This window comes from Lepisma saccharinum, chromosome 24 (genome assembly GCF_977018435.1).
Source record: "Lepisma saccharinum chromosome 24, izLepSacc3.1, whole genome shotgun sequence".
NCBI classification, from domain to species: Eukaryota; Metazoa; Arthropoda; class Insecta; order Zygentoma; family Lepismatidae; genus Lepisma; species Lepisma saccharinum.
The window spans coordinates 62,345,993-62,366,037 of record NC_139252.1 but is presented as its reverse complement, the minus strand read 5'-3'; the positions used below and the strand labels follow the sequence as shown (position 1 = coordinate 62,366,037).

The following is a 20,045-nucleotide window of genomic DNA, read 5'->3' as shown; positions in this document are numbered from 1 at the left end:
AAGAATTTTGCTGCAATATACCCGTTGTGAAGAATTTTGCTGCAATATACCCGTTGTGAAGAATTTTCCTGCAATATTCTTAATTTGAGAATTTTCCCCGCAATTTTCCTAATTTGATAAATTTCACTCACCTCCCTTCTTTATCAGCAAGGCGTTACGTGTGTTGCCTAACTCAACAGCCTGGGTTAAAATTTCCTATTAAAATCCACTTGTTGCCGTAGATAGGCAACACACATAACGCATTACACGGAAGCGAGCATTTCAGGATTGATATGTCCCATTTTTTGTCGGTGACCGTACAAACACGCATTCACACATACATACACACGAAGGAAATACGAGGGTCATTCGGAGAGTAACTTTCATTTAGGTATAAAAGAAACACCAGCTATTTTTCTACATAAGCACAGTTTCTGTTGAGACACTTATCATATCGGCGAACAAGGTTTACAATATCCACATCAAAGAAATCTGCCGCCTGTGCATTCAGCCATGCAGTATCACTGTCATTGAGCTCCTGGACATTCTGAAGCACTGTGCTCCCAGCCATTTCTTCATTTGTGGAAAGAGGTGATAATCCCTAAGGGCCAAATCTGGGCTGTAAGGCGGGTGGTCAAAGAATTTCCACTAAAAATGTTAAAGAAGGTCCTTGGTTCGAGCAACAGTATTGCTCGTCGCAATTTCTACAAGGATTTACAATACACTTGGGCGTTGATTGTTGTGCCTAGTTCCAGCAACTCCACAAACAGTATTCCTTTTCTGTCCAAAACCACAATTGGTCAAGGACAGTGTTACTGCATGGCTGAATGCACAGGCGGCAGATTTATTTGATATGGGTATTGTAAACCTTGTTCGCCGATATGATAAGTGTCTCAACAAAAACTGTGCTTATGTAGAAAAATAGCTTAGAGTTGTCTCTTTCAGTTGTGTATAATAAAAACCCTCACAACGTCCTGGTGTTTCTTTTATACCCAAACGGAAGTTACTTTCCGAATGACCCTCGTATATATATCGTAGAAAACCTAAAGACGTCATGAAGAACTGAACGAGAATTCTAAGCTAGTACCTAAGTATACTGACAATGTAGCCAATGTAAGAATTGTACTTTATACTTTTTGGTAAAAATGAAGAAAGTTTTGAAACTTGTTTTACAGAAAAATATTCAAATGACCTTACTAACCTTAATCCGAAGATTACTGAGATTTGGGAAGAGTGTCTTGGAAAATCACTGCTGGAACTCCTTTATGTATACACCTTGTATACCCTCCCCTCGTGAGTGAGCTGGATATTTCATCGCAGTAAATACACTCACCACAGATAATGAGGGCAGTAAGAGTGCAAATGGTACCGTAGCGCTCATCAAAGCTTCCAAAAGTGGCCATCGCTTTCCAAGTTGGCGCTGCAGTCTTAATCTAATCCCTCGGCCGGCCATCTTAAAAACTCTCTCTCCCTGCATGATCGTGTAACGCGGGAGATTAATACATACATCCCCGGTCGAGGCGAAATTGCTTCAATTTAAGTTTTGCCAACTTTGTTAACTCCGGGAAGGCTTTAAAACCCGCAAGTATCCCCCCTCCCCTTACTCCTCGCTTATCAAGAAGCTGCAGATGGCTAACGTTGTAATTACGCCGCTCTCTTGTTCATGACGCTATGCCTTCCCCCCCTCCGGAACACGCTGTGGAAATTACAAGAATCTTCAAGGAAAGAAATTTTCATAACTGATTCTTGCATCCGCTGTGAGCTGCGGATGAATTTCAACCGAGAAAAAAAGAGCATCGTAGAATTTCTAATTTCCGCCACAGCGGCGCCACCTGTCCTTTTACCTAATTGCGTTCATGCATTGGGAGGATTTCTGAGATGGGATTTTCAAAGGCAACTCAGCTGATAGCTTTGTAATGAACTTAAGAGTTGCAGGGTCGTTCTTTTGCGAAAGGTAGATGATCTTCATATTCAATTTCGCCGGAAGCCAGAGATTATTTTTGTAACTAGGTGTCGTTTTGGGACACGTCATCTTCAGTGCAATTAAAAATGCGTGTCTTTACGGTCGTTTTTATGTATAAAAGTACTTACTCTATTCTTACTCATCAAGGCACAGCTCAAACATGAAAGTTTAGGAGTGACTTCCTGTGATGACGTAAGCATTGAAAATACTTCTATTGTATACAAAAGTCATCAAGAGATGGCGTTGTGTCTATTATATAACTCGATATGGTTCTGTTTTGTTGAGATCTTTTTTTAAACGGACAATTGAACATTCCTAATATTCATATAAACGCTAGTTTGTGACACGTAGTGATATTGTACTAAACTAATGCTTCATAATTATTGATGTGAATGCAAATTTCTAATACTTACAGATATTGTACTAAATTAATGCATGATAACTGTGCGTTAGCGGTCCATTCTACTTTGGTAACGTGTGAGAATACAATTCGTGCTGACTGTTAGTGTTAACATGGTATTATTATATTCATTGGGAGTCATTCCTTTTAACTGCAGTTCCTTTAATCTAGAGCTGGGTAAGTTACTATTTAGTTACGATTATTTCCTTACACAATAAGAACATATAACTGTTTACACAAGCATGGACGTCCGCAGATTATTTCCAGCGAGGAGCAAGCAAGGTATTTTTTCCGAGGGGGGGGGGAATTAGTCATATTTTCCCCCATAATAGTGATGCCTCCTCAAAAAATACTGGTTGGGTCTGAAATTTTCATGTTCTTTCAATGCCCTTATAATAATTAACATAAATTACTGTGACTGAAATGAAATTTTGTGTGAAATATATTATTTTTAGGTGGATATTTATTTTCCAAGCTGGGTCGTGTATACAAGTATCATACCTGTTCTCTGTAGTGCATATTTTCCAAATGTAACTGTACTTGTAAAAGTTAAAAACAACACAACAAACCACGTTTCGTCCTGGCAAAGAAATAATTCTGAATTTCTTATGGAACAAATAGACATTATTTATATGACAAACACGACGATCTCCGTGCCGGATCAGTTAACACAGCGTGCTAGGGGGCCCAGGTTCGAATTCCAGAATGGGTGTCATCTGTCAGTGTCCCTTGAACGATTTCTTCATATCACTCATCCTCATTGTCGCGATTAGGAAAAAGTGGCAAAGAAGAGACGCTAAATCTGAAAATGGGTGTGATCCTTCCATGTAGTACACTCAAATGTCAACCTTTCTTCCACATAGTACACCCTGGCCTGCATTTTGCAGACTAACGAGACACTCGTGTCTGGACCCATCCTCTGTAGGACTTACTTGTGGTGTGTCCATGTGTGTTTGTCCGTTCATCTATTTCATCTCATCCTCATCTTCGTATTGTGAGAAGTGAAAAATATATGAACTTTTACAATCTCATTTGTATTATTGTTTTGTCTTTCTAATCACCCTGTACATGGGAAAGTGACCATGCTGATAAAACGAATTTCATGTACTGAATTGTCACTTGCGGTTGTGATTTTAGCACATCATTTTGTTTGAAAATTACATTTCGATGTACAACTAAATATGTGTTGGTGTTATTTTTGGGACACCCTGTAGGCAGAAAAAATGTGAGGTGACACATTTCTTGACCTGATTTTTGGATTCAGCGGGCAGGAATTATTTAAGAATATCCATCAGCGTAAGTTCTACCGAAATTGTGTTGGCTAGTGTTGTTCGTTTAGGCTGCTGCATGCATACATTTAGCCATTTGAAAATCGCAAAATGATTTATTTTGCTTGTGCCGACGTTTTGCATGGTAGTGATGACCACCTTTGCCCATTGCAGACGAGGACTACTGTTCCCTGGTGCGTGACATCCCTCCGTACGACCGCGGCCGCCGCCTGCTGGACATCATGGACATGGCGATCTTCGACTTCCTCATGGGCAACATGGACCGCCACCACTACGAGACCTTCCGCGTCTTCGGCAACGACACGTTCCTCCTCCACCTGGACCACGGCAGGGGCTTCGGGAAGCCTTTCCACGACGAGCTGTCCATCCTGGCGCCGGTCTACCAGTGCTGCCTCATCCGACAATCAACGCTCTCCAATCTCCTCAGGTAGGTGGCTTCCAACAGTGGGTAAAGTTGCTGTTACTCGTTTCAGATAGTAACCGAGTTGCTGTTACTCGTTTCAGATAGTAACCGAGTTGCTGTTACTCGTTTCAGATAGTAACCGAGTTGCTGTTACTCGTTTCACATAGTAACCGAGTTGCTGTTACTCGTTTCACATAGTAACAGAGTTGCTGTTACTCGTTTCACATAGTAACAGAGTTGCTGTTACTCGTTCCAAAAAGTAACACAGTTTCTTATGAAGTTTGTTTTTAAGCCCACTATATACGCAGATACGCTAATTCGGATCGGTCCTGTAGTTTAAATTCGGATACCAGCACATTTCAATACGTTTGAGAACACAATACGCGGAAGCGTAAGATCAATTTTTTTACAAAATCTCCACAACTATTTCTTCATAATGCTAATCTCGGCTCCTGTTAGAGAAAAAAAATACGCTGTTTCTTATTACAATTCAGATGTTTCATCATACGACTGAAAACGTAGCCACCAAACTCTGTACAGGGGTATCTGCCTGCCATCTGTTGGCAAGTTGTGAAACTAGAGCAACATGATCATTTCTGCAGATATGCATGTTGATTGGATTAGCTAGAATCTCGTCATCGACACTTGCATGAAAGTAGCAACTAGGTCTCAGCCCACCTTACGTTCACCGTGCGAGAACGTAATTTCATTCCGCGAACTTTTGGAACACCCGTCGTATTATTAAAGAACGACTCCTTTCGCTGCGACCGAACAAATCATTTCCACAAAGGTAGGCAAAGCGAGGAGAAAAACAAAACACTGAGAGGTGTTCCGCGTTGTCGTCCCTGTCGAAATCAATTCCTAGCCTCTGCCGTATTTTTCTGGAATGTTTATAATTCACGGCTTCCGTATTCATATGGAAATTCCACTCCATTTTGAAACTCGGCGCCTGTTTCTCTTTTTGTGCCTCCCTGTTGGGACGATTGAGATCCAGGTGGCAGAACCAGCGGCTGTGCCGTAAATTGTCGCCAATGGAAATAAAAAGAAAGGTATTCCGCTTGTCTCTCACGCCCTCTGCCAAGATGCTTCCCTCTTTTTCTCGGCGTCTTTCTCCTTTGTGGGGCCGTTCCTCTATCGATTCTTCCGATGCGGCGGATTTCTTTTCCCCTGAGGTACTTCCATGCCTCCCGAGCGTTGAATTATTGTTCAAAGTTGGTTGGAACGTCTTAACTTATCCCTCAGAGTCTTTCATTGTACGTGAATGCCTACGTGATTCACTTTTTTCATCATTTGTATTGTGTATGAGCGGAATTCAAATAGGTTAGCTACCTCTGACAGGGTTTGACATTCACGGACGCACGGGACCGAAACACTGGCCGCCTCTGGAGGCGCGAGTCCCGAAATCCTGTCCACCGCTGGAGGCGCGAGTCCCGAAATCCTGTCCACCGCTGGAGGCGCGAGTTTCGAAATCCTGTCCACCGCTGGAGGCGCGAGTTTCGAAATCCTGTCCACCGCTGGAGGCGCGAGTCCCGAAATCCTGTCCACCGCTGGTGGCGCGGGTCCCGAAATCCTGTCCACCGCTGGAGGCGCGAGTTTCGAAATCCTGTCCACCGCTGGAGGCGCGAGTTTCGAAATCCTGTCCACCGCTGGAGGCGCGAGTTTCGAAATCCTGTCCACCGCTGGAGGCGCGAGTTTCGAAATCCTGTCCACCGCTGGAGGCGCGAGTCCCGAAATCCTGTCCACCGCTGGAGGCGCGAGTGTCGAAATCCTGTCCACCGCTGGAGGCGCGAGTGTCGAAATCCTGTCCACCGCTGGAGGCGCGAGTCCCGAAATCCTGTCCACCGCTGGAGGCGCGGGTCCCGAAATCCTGTCCACCGCTGGAGGCGCGAGTCCCGAAATCCTGTCAAACCGCTGGAGGCGCGAGTGCCAAAATCGTGTCCACCGCTGGTGGCGCGGGTACCGAAATCCTGTCCACCGCTGGAGGCGCGGGTACCGAAATCTTGTCAACCGCTGGAGGCGCGAATTTCGAAATCCTGTCCACCGCTGGAGGCGCGAGTCCCGAAATCCTGTCCACCGCTGGAGGCGCGAGTCCCGAAATCCTGTCCACCGCTGGAGGCGCGAGTCCCGAAATCCTGTCCACCGCTGGAGGCGCGAGTCCCGAAATCCTGTCCACCGCTGGAGGCGCGAGTCTCGAAATCCTGTCCACCGCTGGAGGCGCGAGTCTCGAAATCCTGTCCACCGCTGGAGGCGCGAGTCTCGAAATCCTGTCCACCGCTGGAGGCGCGGGTCCCGAAATCCTGTCCACCGCTGGAGGCGCGGGTCCCGAAATCCTGTCCACCGCTGGAGGCGCGGGTCCCGCAATCCTGTCCGCCGCTGGAGGCGCGGGTCCCGAAATGCTGTCCACGGCTGGAGGCGCGGGTCCCGAAATGCTGTCCACGGCTGGAGGCGCGGGTCCCGAAATGCTGTCCACGGCTGGAGGCGCGGGTCCCGAAATGCTGTCCACGGCTGGAGGCGCGCGTCCCGAAATGCTGTCCACGGCTGGTGGCGCGCGTCCCGAAATGCTGTCCACGGCTGGTGGCGCGTGTCCCGAAATGCTGTCCACGGCTCGAGGCGCGTGTCCCGAAATGCTGTCCACGGCTCGAGGCGCGTGTCCCGAAATGTTGTCCACGGCTCGAGGCGCGTGTCCCGAAATGCTGTCCACCGCTGGAGGCGCGGATCTCGATAAGCTGTCCACGGCTGGAAGCGCGTGTCCCGAAATGCTGTCCACGGCTGGAAGCGCGTGTCCCGAAATGCTGTCCACGGCTGGAAGCGCGTGTCCCGAAATGCTGTCCACGGCTGGAGGCGCGTGTACCGAAATGCTGTCCACGGCTCGAGGCGTGGTTTCCGAAATGCTGTCCACGGCTGGAAGCGCGTGTCCCGAAATGCTATCCACGGCTGGAGGCGCGTGTCCCGAAATGCTGTCCACCCCTGGAGGCACCATTCGAAAGGTCTCGCTACAAGAGATTCGGATTGAACCCCATCATCCTTAAACAGCTGCACAATTGCTTCTACAACGTAGATGCGATTCGTTGCCTGCTTGAACAATCGAACGATGTCTGTGTGGACATTAATTTAGAAAAGCAAGAAACCGCCGTTGTTCTATAATTCATATATAGCAATTCAGGAAAATATGCTAGTAGAAAATGAGCGGGTTCAAAGGGGTAGTGGAAATATGTTCTGGAGCCAGTCATATTTAATACACTTGTAAATATCATTCAAAAAAATGCGTATTTGGACTTAAGAAATATACATTTACACATTTGCGTTTTTCTTTTCTGCTTGGATGTTCGATGGGGGTGGTGGAAGTGGTGAACTGGAGACCTGTCTCTTCTCATTGATCCCGTACCGTAGTTCTTGTCATGTTCGACTTTTATGACGAACCTTTTTACGATTATTCATGTGCATTTTTTTTAATAAGACTCAGTCTGCAAGATTAAACATTTCTATGCAGGTTTGAACGTACGTTCTTGTTACTATGAATATAGTTTTAAAATCTTGTAGACGTCGTATTAAATTTCACGGACGACTCCGAAAATGAACACCTCCTGTCAAGAGAGCGAACGGAGCACCACCTGGCGGGATTCTGGAGAAGTTCAAGATCGGACGAAATCAAGAGGCTTTAAACGATAAAAAAGGGCGTTAGATTTATTGCTCGTATTTCATTCAAAATTAAGTAGCGGGGGAAGATGGAGGGGCCAATTTCATCCACTCCCAGAAGCCCATCTGGGCGCCGCGAAGACAGAAAGCTGAGCCCAGATGACTGGGACGTTTCTGATATTTACCAGAAGTCGTTCATAAATCTTGGGAATATGGTCTCGAGTAAAACACCAGGATGCAGTGTATGGAGACTTTCACATAGGCTACGAGAGCCTGGATTAATTGCTTTGCTAATGAGATAGGAACTTCACGCAGTGGTATTGTTATCTCCTGTATTTCATTAACAGGTAATGTTTAAAGTTATCGTAAATATCCTACAGCTAAAATTTACGAAAAGAGGATACAACAGTTTCTATTTTAAATTTGAAAATTTTATCTTGTCAAGTAGTACCCAAGTTGTATCCACGGTGCTGGGTGACCACCAAAACTTGCAGCTCCCGCAGTTGCACCAATAGCTTTTTTAATAGCTGTAAATTATATTCGTTATTTTAAATTGTTTTTCTTCAATTTGTTTTGGAAATATATGGTTTCTGGTTATTTTATTGTTCAAGGTTGTCTGATCGTTGTGTGATAAGGGAGAGCCTGACTTCACTTGTCTTCTTTATCGCACAACGTGAGGACAACCTTGCATTGTGACGTTTATCGAGGTTAGGTTAGGTTACGTCCGTTAGGTTTGGATCTCTTAGGATAAATATACTGTAAATGTATTATTTATGCTAAAATAATTAAACCCCAACAACCCTTACATAACAAATTAGGCATTTTACTTACATCTGCACGTAAATTAGGCTCATTATGTTTAATTTTTAATGGAGGTTCCTCACACTTAAAACTATGTTTTTTTTCCACTTCCAATTGTTTCCTCACCTTAAATCCTACATTTCTGGAATCCTTGAATCATACCCTTTGCAACGAATGTATCGTACATATTTGTATTAGGAAGGGTCGATTCGTAATCCTTACCGCGTAGCAATATATCGCGAGGCCCTGAGCGAGATTAGAATGCGAGGTCCACTTCAGTTCTTTAAATTTGAAATCACAATGTGAATCGATTCAAAATCTTCAGGGAAACGTCAGCAAATTATCATATTTAAATAATAATAATACATTACTGACGAAAATTATATTTCTCTGTTTTGGCCTCCTTGAGTTAAAAAAAAGACGCAAGCATTTAAATGCCTCGCACCTTGCTCCGTGGGAGTTGGAGGTGCTTTGTTGTTGACATTAAAATCGGGAGTGTAAGGTCGAGAGACAGAAGAAAATACAAGATAAAGTGTTTTTGTTTTTTTTGGTAAATATGCGATATCGCCCGAACGGATTTCTTCAAATTTACAGGAGAAACTACTTACTGAAATCAGTTTCTGTAGCATTGTCGAAGTTCTTGGAGGTATTTTCTTTCGCGGAAACTGAAAACTTCACCATAGAATGCTGCAGAACAAGAAATAATCACTTTTTATGTAAGGAACTTGAATTTTCTGTAAAGCGACAACATTTTGCCGTTGTTTCCATTATGTGCCTGCATTAGGCGCGAGCGTCGAAAGTCACGCGGTCTCGCCAGTGTTTCCAAACGTGCCTTTTTTTTTACGAGATTTTTTCTTTTTTTTTAACTATGCTTACCTAACCTAACCTAACCTTGCCGGAAATGGTCCGTGGGGCTATCGTGAATGGTTTTTGGGGCTATCCGTCAATGGTTTGTGATGACATAATGAACACGAAAGTAGGTATTTTTCGGTTAAGAAGGTTGAAACACTGCATACCCACTCCAAATCGACAAAACACAAGCACGACGCGCGATGATCCATGACGAATGCACGCCATATTGTCTGTTACTTAAGCGGAACAAGGAAGACAAATAATGACTCGTAATATGAAAAGTTTACACTATTTTATGGAAAAAGGCATAACTTAACCTCAAAAAATCTTCCGCGATGCAGAATAGGTAAGTATCTATGCTAAAATGAACGAAATAAACGAGTGAGAGGTGTTCGGGCTATATCGCATAATTACAGGGTTTTTTTATTTGTAAGAGAATAAATGGGTAGAAATGTCCAAGCAAGTTATCGTGAATTTTTACGTATTATGTTTCACATGAGAAATACAACATTTTTTTTCGGGCCCCTTAGGATTAGTGCCCGCCCACCTACGCCACTGATTTGACGATTTTAATTGAAATATAACGTTTAACTTGAATTTAAAGTCAGATAGAAATAGAATATATTAATTTTATTCCCCACAAAAATTACACTTTTCCATCTTCTTTTCTCACTTCTTTTATTATATTTTTCGTATCAACCCCATGGGTCGCCCACCGCTTGCTACGCCACTGAGCGTGTGTGCATAAAGTGGGCTTGATTGTTTTCCCAGGAACGTAGAAATAAAACAGTTTTTTGGAGAAATGTGCAAGAACATTGACGAAACTGTGTCGAGCGTGGGTGCGAGGGAAGTCTTCCCACCCACCTCATGGGCGGGGACGTCAAGACCCCGCCACCAGCCGACCCACTGATCTTTCCCGTAAATCAGAGAGCCAAGGAAAGCATTTCTGGGATTTAATTTTGCAACTCCTTCCAATAAAAACCTCACCGATCGCCATTGCGTGCTAATCCCGAACGGAATTTCCTCCTGCAGACCGGAAGTTGTTCCACAACGTGGCATGCGTTGCATGATACCACTGCGCCCCCTTCCCCCCGATCTCTCATGGCCCCGGGTTATTTCTCTTCTAATCTTCCATTAAGATTCTTTTTACTTCCTGCGGCTTTCATTTCGGCTTTTCAGTTTGAAGGAAACTTTTCTCCAAGTCCATTTTCTCCTGCAACAAAAGAAGAGCTGCTGTTGTAGTTGAAAGCCTTCGGGACTTTCTTCTTCACTTTCTTTTTTCTTTTAAGTGCACACGCGGTGCAGCGAGCAGCTTAACTGAAGGAAAACTGATTATAATTTGTATCACGGAAGCCTCTGTTGAAACATGCTACCGCAGTATGTTCGGCCATTTCAGATCATCTTTCTATGATGTGTTTATATGCCGATGATTATTTGGGTAATTTTGATAGCAGCTGTTTCCGTTGCGTACATATGGCTTTTTTTAATATTTTTTGAAGTTTGCACCGTTCCGTTCGAGTGTTTCTTCTCACTCTACCATTGTAATCGTCTGATTTTCCGTTTTTCCAGACATCCTGTAATATCATTTATGCAGTCGGTCATTTTGGTGCCATTCGATTCGCTTTGGTTCCTCTTGGTGCCATTCTATTCGATCTGGTTCCTCTTGGTGCCATTCGATTCGATCTGGTTCCTCTTGGTGCCATTCGATTCGATCTGGTTCCTCTTGGTGCCATTCGATTCGATCTGGTTCCTCCTGGTGCCATTCGATTCGATCTGGTTCCTCTTGGTGCCATTCGATTCGATCTGGTTCCTCTTGGTGCCATTCGATTAGATCAGGTTCCTCTTGGTGCCATTCGATTCGATCTGGTTCCTCTTGGTGCCATTCGATTCGATCTGGTTCCTCTTGGTGCCATTCGATTCGATCTGGTTCCTCTTGGTGCCATTCTATTCGATCTGGTTCCTCTTGGTGCCATTCGATTCGATCTGGTTCCTCTTGGTGCCATTCTATTCGATCTGGTTCCTCTTGGTGCCATTCTATTCGATCTGGTTCCTCTTGGTGCCATTCTATTCGATCTGGTTCCCATTCTATTCGATCTGGTTCCTCTTGGTGCCATTCTATTCGATCTGGTTCCCATTCGATTCGATCTGGTTCCTCTTGGTGCCATTCTATTCGATCTGGTTCCTCTTGGTGCCATTCGATTCGATCTGGTTCCTCTTGGTGCCATTCTATTCGATCTGGTTCCTCTTGGTGCCATTCGATTCGCTGTGGTTCCTCTTGGTGCCATTCTATTCGATCTGGTTCCTCTTGGTGCCATTCGATTCGATCTGGTTCCTCTTGGTGCCATTCGATTCGATCTGGTTCCTCTTGGTGCCATTCGATTCGATCTGGTTCCTCTTGGTGCCATTCGATTCGATCTGGTTCCTCTTGGTGCCATTCTATTCGATCTGGTTCCTCTTGGTGCCATTCGATTCGATCTGGTTCCTCTTGGTGCCATTCGATTCGATCTGGTTCCTCTTGGTGCCATTCGATTCGATCTGGTTCCTCTTGGTGCCATTCGATTCGATCTGGTTCCTCTTGGTGCCATTCGCTTCGATCTGTTTCCTCTCGGTGCCATTCGCTTCGCTTTGGTTCCTCTCGGTGCCATTCGATTCGCTGTGGTTCCTCTTGGTGCCATTCGATTCGCTGTGGTTCCTCTTGGTGCCATTCGATTCGCTGTGGTTCCTCTTGGTGCCATTCGATTCGATCTGGTTCCTCTTGGTGCCATTCGATTCGATCTGGTTCCTCTTGGTGCCATTCGATTCGATCTGGTTCCCCTCGGAGCCACACTAATGGCCCTGCTTCCCCTTTGTGCCATTCCAGTCAACAATTTCCAATTTCTTACTTTTCCTTTTATCACCAGTCCAACTGCTTATTTCCAGTACTTTGCTATTTAAATGTTTGTCTCTCATACAGCAGTCCCGGTGCCATTTCGACCAACTTCCATTTTAATCATCTATTTGTACTGCTTAGAGCAATTTGAATCACCTACTAGCTCTTTAGAACCAATTTCATATGTCCTGAGTGACAATGAAACAAGATATGCCCTCTGCCAAATACCCCTTTCTAGTTTACTGTGTTATAACATTAAACCATTAACCCCTATCAAGTATTAACTCCCTACGCCCTCTCTACATCCCCCTCCTGCCTCCACCTGATGAAGCATCCCTCCTTGCACCCTCGCTGCAACTTACTTCCTCCCAGCAGTCATTAACGTCTCTCCTTTCTAGCGGATCCGAATTTGTGATCATTGAATGCAGAAGATAAGAGATGTTATCTTCCCCAGCCTCCCCTGAATTACCGCCAGGTGGATCAATAGGGCGGCAGGACGAGGTAACTCCTCCTCAAGTGTGTTTGAGAATTCCTTTCAGCTGTGCGCACGTGCATCGTCGTGTCGAAGGACGAGCCGATTTTGCCCCACTTTTTTCCATGTTGCAAATTCTACCTAGGTTGTTGTCATCTTTACCTCTGCATTTATTGATGTCCGTCGTTCGTTTTAAGGTCTATAATACTTATTCCACAGAACCTGTCTGAAGAACAAATTCTATTTTAAGTAAACTATTTATATTTAAGCAAAATTTGGTAGTAATTATTGCCATTGGGCCTAGTCAGAATAGAACAAGACGTGCTGTACATAGACTCATAGACTACCTAGTCTATTGAAAACTAACCTCTAAACACCGCTATTCCCTCATTCTTGCTCAGTTAGTGACTCGGTCAGAAAGTGTTACGTTCCTTCTAGGTCGCGGAACTTGTCCAATCTCCTTATGCAGCAGAGTTATGATACTCCCTTACAAAATGAATCTTCTCTGGGCCTGAAGGAGCGTAAACAGCCACATGTGAAGCTCTAAGTCCAATAAAATTTTGTTGAGTTGAGTTGATAATCTTGATTACGTATCTTTTAATCAAGGTTTAAATAAACCTAATGGCCGCTTACTAGTTCTTCGGAACGCTTCTGTAGCCCTGAAGTGAGCTAGAGCTCCGGTGCTGGTATCCTGGTACCCTCTCTGTCGGCTTGTCAAAGGCTTTTTACTATGATGCGATGTTGGTTTCATTCCGGATTATTGTCGAGTTGCAGAGATTGTTGAGACGGGTAACTCCTTCTCAAGTGTGTTTGAGTATTCCTTTCAGCTGTGCGCACGTGCATCGTCGTGTCGAAGGACGAGTCGATTTTGCCCCACTTTTTTCCATGAGTGTAGAAGACTACATAATTTACAACTAAATAATACCTATTCATGTCCAGATATTATTAGAATGATTAAATGAAGAATACTTAGGTGGGCAGGCCATGTGGCACGAATGGGAAAGGAGAGAAGAGTTTACAGGATTCTTGTTTGGAAACTTGATGGTAAGACGAAGATGGAGGGGTAACGTTGAGATGGACCTAAAGGAAATCGGTAAGGATGGAAAAGATTAGATTGATCTTACCCAGGATAGGGACAGATGGAAGGCTTGTGTTGCTGCAGCCATAAACCTTCGGGTTTAAGGAGGCTAGAGAGTGAGTGAGTTAGCAGAAGTATCAGATATGTAACTAACTACGCAAACAGGAACGGAACACCATTCATCCTCATCGTCGCGCTCAAGCTAGGGAAGCGAAAAGAGAAACGGGCACTCGAAAGTTCAAGTTCCGATTCGCAATACTTGTTCTTTCTGTGATCGAATCGTGATATTTCAATTTGAAGTTGAAAAATTGATGAATTCGAAGTCTCCTTTCTATTCATACGAGGAAACCGCGGCACTCGATAGCTCTGAAATAAATTGGCTGTCTGTCGAATTCGTTTTACATAATATAGAATTCCCGCTCGCGTGCGTCGACGGGGCAGGGGGAGGGACGTGGGAAATGGCTGTCTTGATCAAGCCGTGCGGTCCACGCGATGTTGTCATCACGACATTAAAAAAAGAAACGCGGGGGGGGGGGGGGCAGCGGGGCTTTCGGAATGGGAATAAAAGGTTAATCAGCCAATCGTTTGTACAACAAGATTTCGGCCCAGTCTCAGCCTAAGGATCGAATTCAGTGACGTGACGTTATGCGGAACACGTCTGGAAGAAGGAAAATGCAATGTTGCCAGTAGCAGAGGCGTTTCACTAAATTTGGATGATATATAGGGTGTCCCCAAAGTCTTGAATCATTGTGAGTTCTTGTTGCAGCAGCTGGCATACACAATCAGCGAACTGATCCTATTAATGGAATGGCAGCATAGACTGGGTCTGTGCGTTACGAAAAACGGACGTCATTTCGAACAGCTAATGCAAATCTCCCTCTGATTCCAGACTTTTGAGTTTGTCCACTTTGGGCACAGAAAGGCTCATCGGGGCTGGACCTACAGTTTAAAGTTGGGTCAGAACCATTGTGCAATGTGCCTCCACCAGGTATCGAACCCTGGACTACTTGATTATTTAGACTTTTGGGATAGAAGAATACAGGGTGTTACAGTTTCTGCCAATGTGCTAGGTCGTACCACAGCTGTAGGTGGCTACACTGCGTAATACAATAAGTTGAATCTGCAATTGCGTGGTATAAACTGTTGCCAACCATGGATTTGATTACGTGTAGTGTACATATAAGTATTTTGATAACGTTCGTCTAGATGGATATGTTTGCTTACTCAATTGCATATTAATTATTTCGCGTTTAATCCTGTAATGTCTTAAGCGTTTATTGCAGTACCCCAGCTGGGGTCATCAGCCATGTTTGGCATCCGGAAACGTGTAACTTTCACGACTGCGTTTCACGATACAGAACGCAACCTTAATACGGTGATATACAATGCAGATTTTTCAATATCTCATTCATCACGTAACCAGTCCTTCGAACCGTATTCGCCAATGACCAAAGTTCCCATGGTTCCTTGCGTGAAAATGGCGTCCAATTATATAGCCTACATGCGTTGTCAACAATGTCCGTAGATTTATTTCCTCCCAGAGTCCTCCGCGGCGTGCAACAATGACGTTAAAATCTCGGTGATTGTTGATTCGTGTCCCAGATCCATATCACCCGTCCCAATGGACTTTTGATGACAGTCGGACCGGGTCACGTGGTGAAGCCTATCGCTGGTTTTATTTTCGGCTCGCGTTCACGACAGAACCTCCTTGCTATCAATCTGCGAGACGTGATTGGTGGCCGGCGGTTAAGAGAAATGATAATTTCCCCATGATGCATTGCGTTGTGATGGACGATAATGTCGAAGCGCACACAAGGTTCCAAGATTGAAATCTTGGCTTTCTCTTGCGAAGTTGAATTTCATTTCGAGGTTATATCAGATCGGTTTCACAGAGATGTCAGCCGCGCGGGTTTGTCGCCGGGTCATTTGTTTCTTGGCGCGTTCGTGGTGTTTCGCAACAATGGAAAGGAAGTATTAATTGTTGCCTTTATTGCGGTGGCTATTTCTCATGTGCGCGTGTTCGTCACCGTGGTCCTCAATTAGGAAAAAAAACCTTCGTCGAAAGGTTATTGACGCTGCTATCATTGAATTCAGACATGGCAACCGGAAGGGGGGGCAAGGGGGGGCACGGCCCCCCTGGAAAATGAATGTGTACCTAAAAATTATATATTTCACACATAGTTTCATTTCAATCACAGTAATTTATGTTAATTATTATAAATTCGTTGAAGAAACATGATAATTTCAGACTGGAAAAAAATTACCTTGCTTGCCCCTCCCTGGAAAAAATCCTGCGGACGTCCATGAATTCAGGGATTATTTCAGTTGACACTACCACTTGGAGATTCTAAATACTGAACAATGACGTTTACGAAGTATGTCTTTGGGGTGGGCGAAATATCTAATGTGCTCATGGGTGCTAAGATTATCTCGTTTCTATCTCTTGAATTCTCTCTATTTCTCACTTTCTCCCCCTCTCTCTTTCTCCTCTTTTTAGGCCTCCCCAATGGCACAGTGGTATCGCCGTTGTCTTGTAATCAAGGAGCCCCGGGTTCGATACCCGGTGGATCGCACTTTAAACTGTAGGTCCAGTCCCTATTAGCCTTTCTGTGCATGAAGTGGGCTTAAAACACCAAATCAATCAGTCAGTATTTCTCGCCTTCTCCTTCTTCCTCTTTGTCCCTCTCACATTCTCCTCCTCTATATTTCTCCCCTCTTTCTGTTTCCCTCTTTCTCTCCCTCACTCTTTGTCCCTCTCTTTCTCTCCCTTTCTCTTCCTTTCTCTTTCTCTCCTTCTTCCGTTTTGTCCCTCTTACTTCCTCTCTTTCTCCCCTCTTCTTCTCTTTCGACCCCTCTCTCTTCCTAACTGTCTTCCTCTCTTTCTCCCCCTCTAACTCTTTCTCCCCTCTTCCTCTCTTTCTCCCCCTTTCTTCCTCCCCCTTTCTTTTCCCCCTCTCTCCCCATCTCACTTTCTTCCTTTCTCCCCTCTTTATCTCTTTCGAGCCCTCTTTCACCCCCTCTCTTCCTCACTGTCTTCCTCTCTTTTTACCCCTCTCTCTTTCTTTCTCCACTCTTTTTTTCTCTCCCTCTTTCTTCCCCTTTCTTTTCCCCGCTCTCCACCTCTCACTTTCTTCCTCTTTCTCCCCTCTTCCTCTCTTTCGACCCCTCTTTCACCCCTCTCTTCCTCACTGTCTTCCTCTCTTTCTCCCCCTCTAACTCTTTCTCCCCTCTTCCTCTCTATCTCCCCCACTGTTTCTCCCTCTTTCTTTCCCCCTCTCTCCCCCTCTCACTTTCTTCCTCTCTTTCTCCCTTCTTCCTCTCTTTCGACTCCTCTTTCACCCCCTCTCTTCCTCACTGTCTTCCTCTCTTTCTACCCTCTCTCTTTCTTTCCCTCTTTCTCCCCCTTTCTTTTCCCCCCTCTCTCCACCTCTCACTTTCTTCCTCTTTCTCCCCTCTTCCTCTCTTTCGACCCCTCTTTCACCCCTCTCTTCCTCACTGTCTTCCTCTCTTTCTCCCCCTCTAACTCTTTCTCCCCTCTTCCTCTCTATCTCCCCCACTGTTTCTCCCTCTTTCTTTCCCCCTCTCTCCCCCTCTCACTTTCTTCCTCTCTTTCTCCCTTCTTCCTCTCTTTCGACTCCTCTTTCACCCCCTCTCTTCCTCACTGTCTTCCTCTCTTTCTACCCTCTCTCTTTCTTTCCCTCTTTCTCCCCCTTTCTTTTCCCCCCTCTCTCCACCTCTCACTTTCTTCCTCTTTCTCCCCTCTTCCTCTCTTTCGACCCATCTTTCACCCCCTCTCTTCCTCATTGTCTTCCTCTCTTTCTACCTCTCTCTCTTTCTCCCCTCTTTCCTTCTCCTCCTCTTTCTCCCCCTTTCTTTTTCCCTCTCTCTCCTCCTCACTTTCTTCCTCTCTTTCGACCCCTCTTCCTCCCCTCTCTTCCTCACTGTCTTCCTCTCTTTCTCCCCTCTTTCTTTCTCCCTCTCTCTCTTTCTCCCCCTCTCTCCCATCTCACTTTCTTCTGTTGCTGAATCCTTCTACTTCTCTTATTTTCTCTGTTTATCGTTTTCTATATCTCTCTCTCTCACACACACACAGGGTATTCGAACGGGTAAAATATGTTTTTACCTAAACGCCCGCTTTCTAATAATGAGCCATCAATTCTAATGAGCAGCTTACTTTTGGAGAGATAATTTGACTCCAAAATGTGTGCTACTGCTGTAATTGGTAACATCTTTAGCTTACCGTGATCTCAATTTCTCTGCCCTTTCTCGAGGAGCCATCGGCGAAAAGGTCTTTGTTGGAACAACGCCATTTTTCTTTCTTTTTTCACGGAGCCAAAAAAAAAAAAAATAGTCACTGGCAACGCTGCGAAGGCCGAGACGAAAACAAGCATTTTGTCTTCATTTATCGGGGCCCGAAACCTCCTGTTGCGCGTCGCCCACAAGAAGCGATACAGTGACGCCAGCAACTGACGGGGGATTGCAACCGGACGTAGACTGCTGCCCCCTTCACCCCCCGGGGGGCACCCACCACATCAAGAGGGTCTTCGCGATTAATTTCCTCCCTCCCTCTTGGAGAACAGGGCGGACACGTCCGGAACAGCAATGACCTAACCGCGGATTTGCTCGATCCGTTCTGCAAATTGCTTTCTGTCTGTCAGAGGACCTGTTCCACGTGATTAAACTTGATCTCAAAGTCTAGGAGGTCAATTTTTACCATGACCCCAACTACGGCGTAATGGCGGTCTCGGGTTTTTAAAATAATAGTAATTCGAAATGCTTCATCCAGTTATAAAAGACTTTTTATATTCTATGTTTATGGAGATAAAGCAATTAGAGTCGCATATAATAAAGACAACAGTCCAGAATTTCCCTTATATACCTTAGAAATAGGTATGGCCACAAAATCAAAATATCCGAATTTCAAATTATCCCTTATCCGTTTCGTACGCAACGGACTATCCGAATAATTAGAATATACGGATAGTACAGACAATTCGGATATCACAATATCCGATATCCAGATATTTGAAATACGGATAGATAGTTATCTGATATCCGGATTTGGTTATCCTTACATGCAAATGTTCTGTGAGCCCCCATAGTAACGCGAATGACATTAGAATAATAATCCAGTTCCCGCCATATGCGATCACTAGGGAGACAAATTTATGGTAAATAAAAACTGAGGGGAGCGGTAAATAAAATGTTAGATCAGCGGTATATACCAGCGGTGGAAAAAAAATGGCACACATCTTTTTCATCATGAGAGGAAACAACATACAAAAGAGCTATAAATTGATAAACTACTTCATTTTTATATACTGTACATATACACAAGTACTTAGCTGTCCAACAAAAAAGAAAACACCAACACAAAATCACTTCATTTCTAAATTGCATATTCGGGGGAAGAAAGGAATGCAGCTTGACAGAGAGCGAAGTTTTCGAACTGAGATTTATGTGCATGGGAAATCCCAATTTGCAGCGTCTTCCTGATGTGATGGAAGGTGAAACGCTCTTCAGCTGCAAGTGGTAGGAAACTTTAGGCAAACGTTTCTTTACAAATCGACAGTTTGCGCGCACAACTTCGATTGCCTGTTTTTGCGTGTTTTCTACTTAATTTGATGATATTTCACGGTTATTTCGCGAAAAAGCGTTCATTTCGTTGAAAGTCACACATTTCGCATTACTTCGCGAATAAAACTCATGCATATTTCATCATTGGGGGTGTAGTTACGGGCAGAATTTTCAAAATTTCATCTTTTTTTCGCATTTCGCGATTTCGCGCATCGCGAAAATTCAATGTCGCTAGCGATCAGGCATGACGACGGTTTATTTGACGCTTGCTGTTTATTGATGAATAGGTCTAGAGTCTTGTAAACCAATAAATCCCCCACCAATACCCTAAAATAACTTATTACCTAAAAAGCTTAAAAAAATAACCTCAACTTTTACATGATCTAAAAATAATTTTTACCTTGTATTGAATCAGCTATAAATACGGAATTGAGGTTTTCAAATTTAAGTCCGCTTTATACAGAGAATGACTAATCGTGACAGTACCTACGATTTAAAGTGGAATCCGAACCACCGGTTATCGAACCCTGGACACCTTGATTTAGAAGGCGATGATCCGTTACCACTAGGCCATCTGGGAGGCCGAGTAAAAATAATTGGACCAGCAAACTCGAGATTATGTCGTGAAATGAAAGAGAAAAAAGAAGTTTCTGAAATCAGAATGATTATTTTGTTACCACTTCAGTTGCAACCAGGCCTATCATCTGACCTCAGTGTTTAACTTTG

The 20,045-nt window shown here is 44.4% G+C and overlaps 1 protein-coding gene across 1 annotated transcript in view; it reads left to right on the top strand.

Annotated features, from left to right (window-relative positions):
* Positions 1-20,045, top strand: part of LOC145978217 (extracellular serine/threonine protein CG31145) — a 451,413-nt gene that overhangs the window by 387,117 nt on the left and 44,251 nt on the right. The window contains exon 6 of the mRNA XM_083110675.1: positions 3,785-4,058. Within this exon, the coding sequence (XP_082966801.1) occupies positions 3,785-4,058 (274 nt within the window). The remainder of the gene's footprint in view (positions 1-3,784; positions 4,059-20,045) is intronic.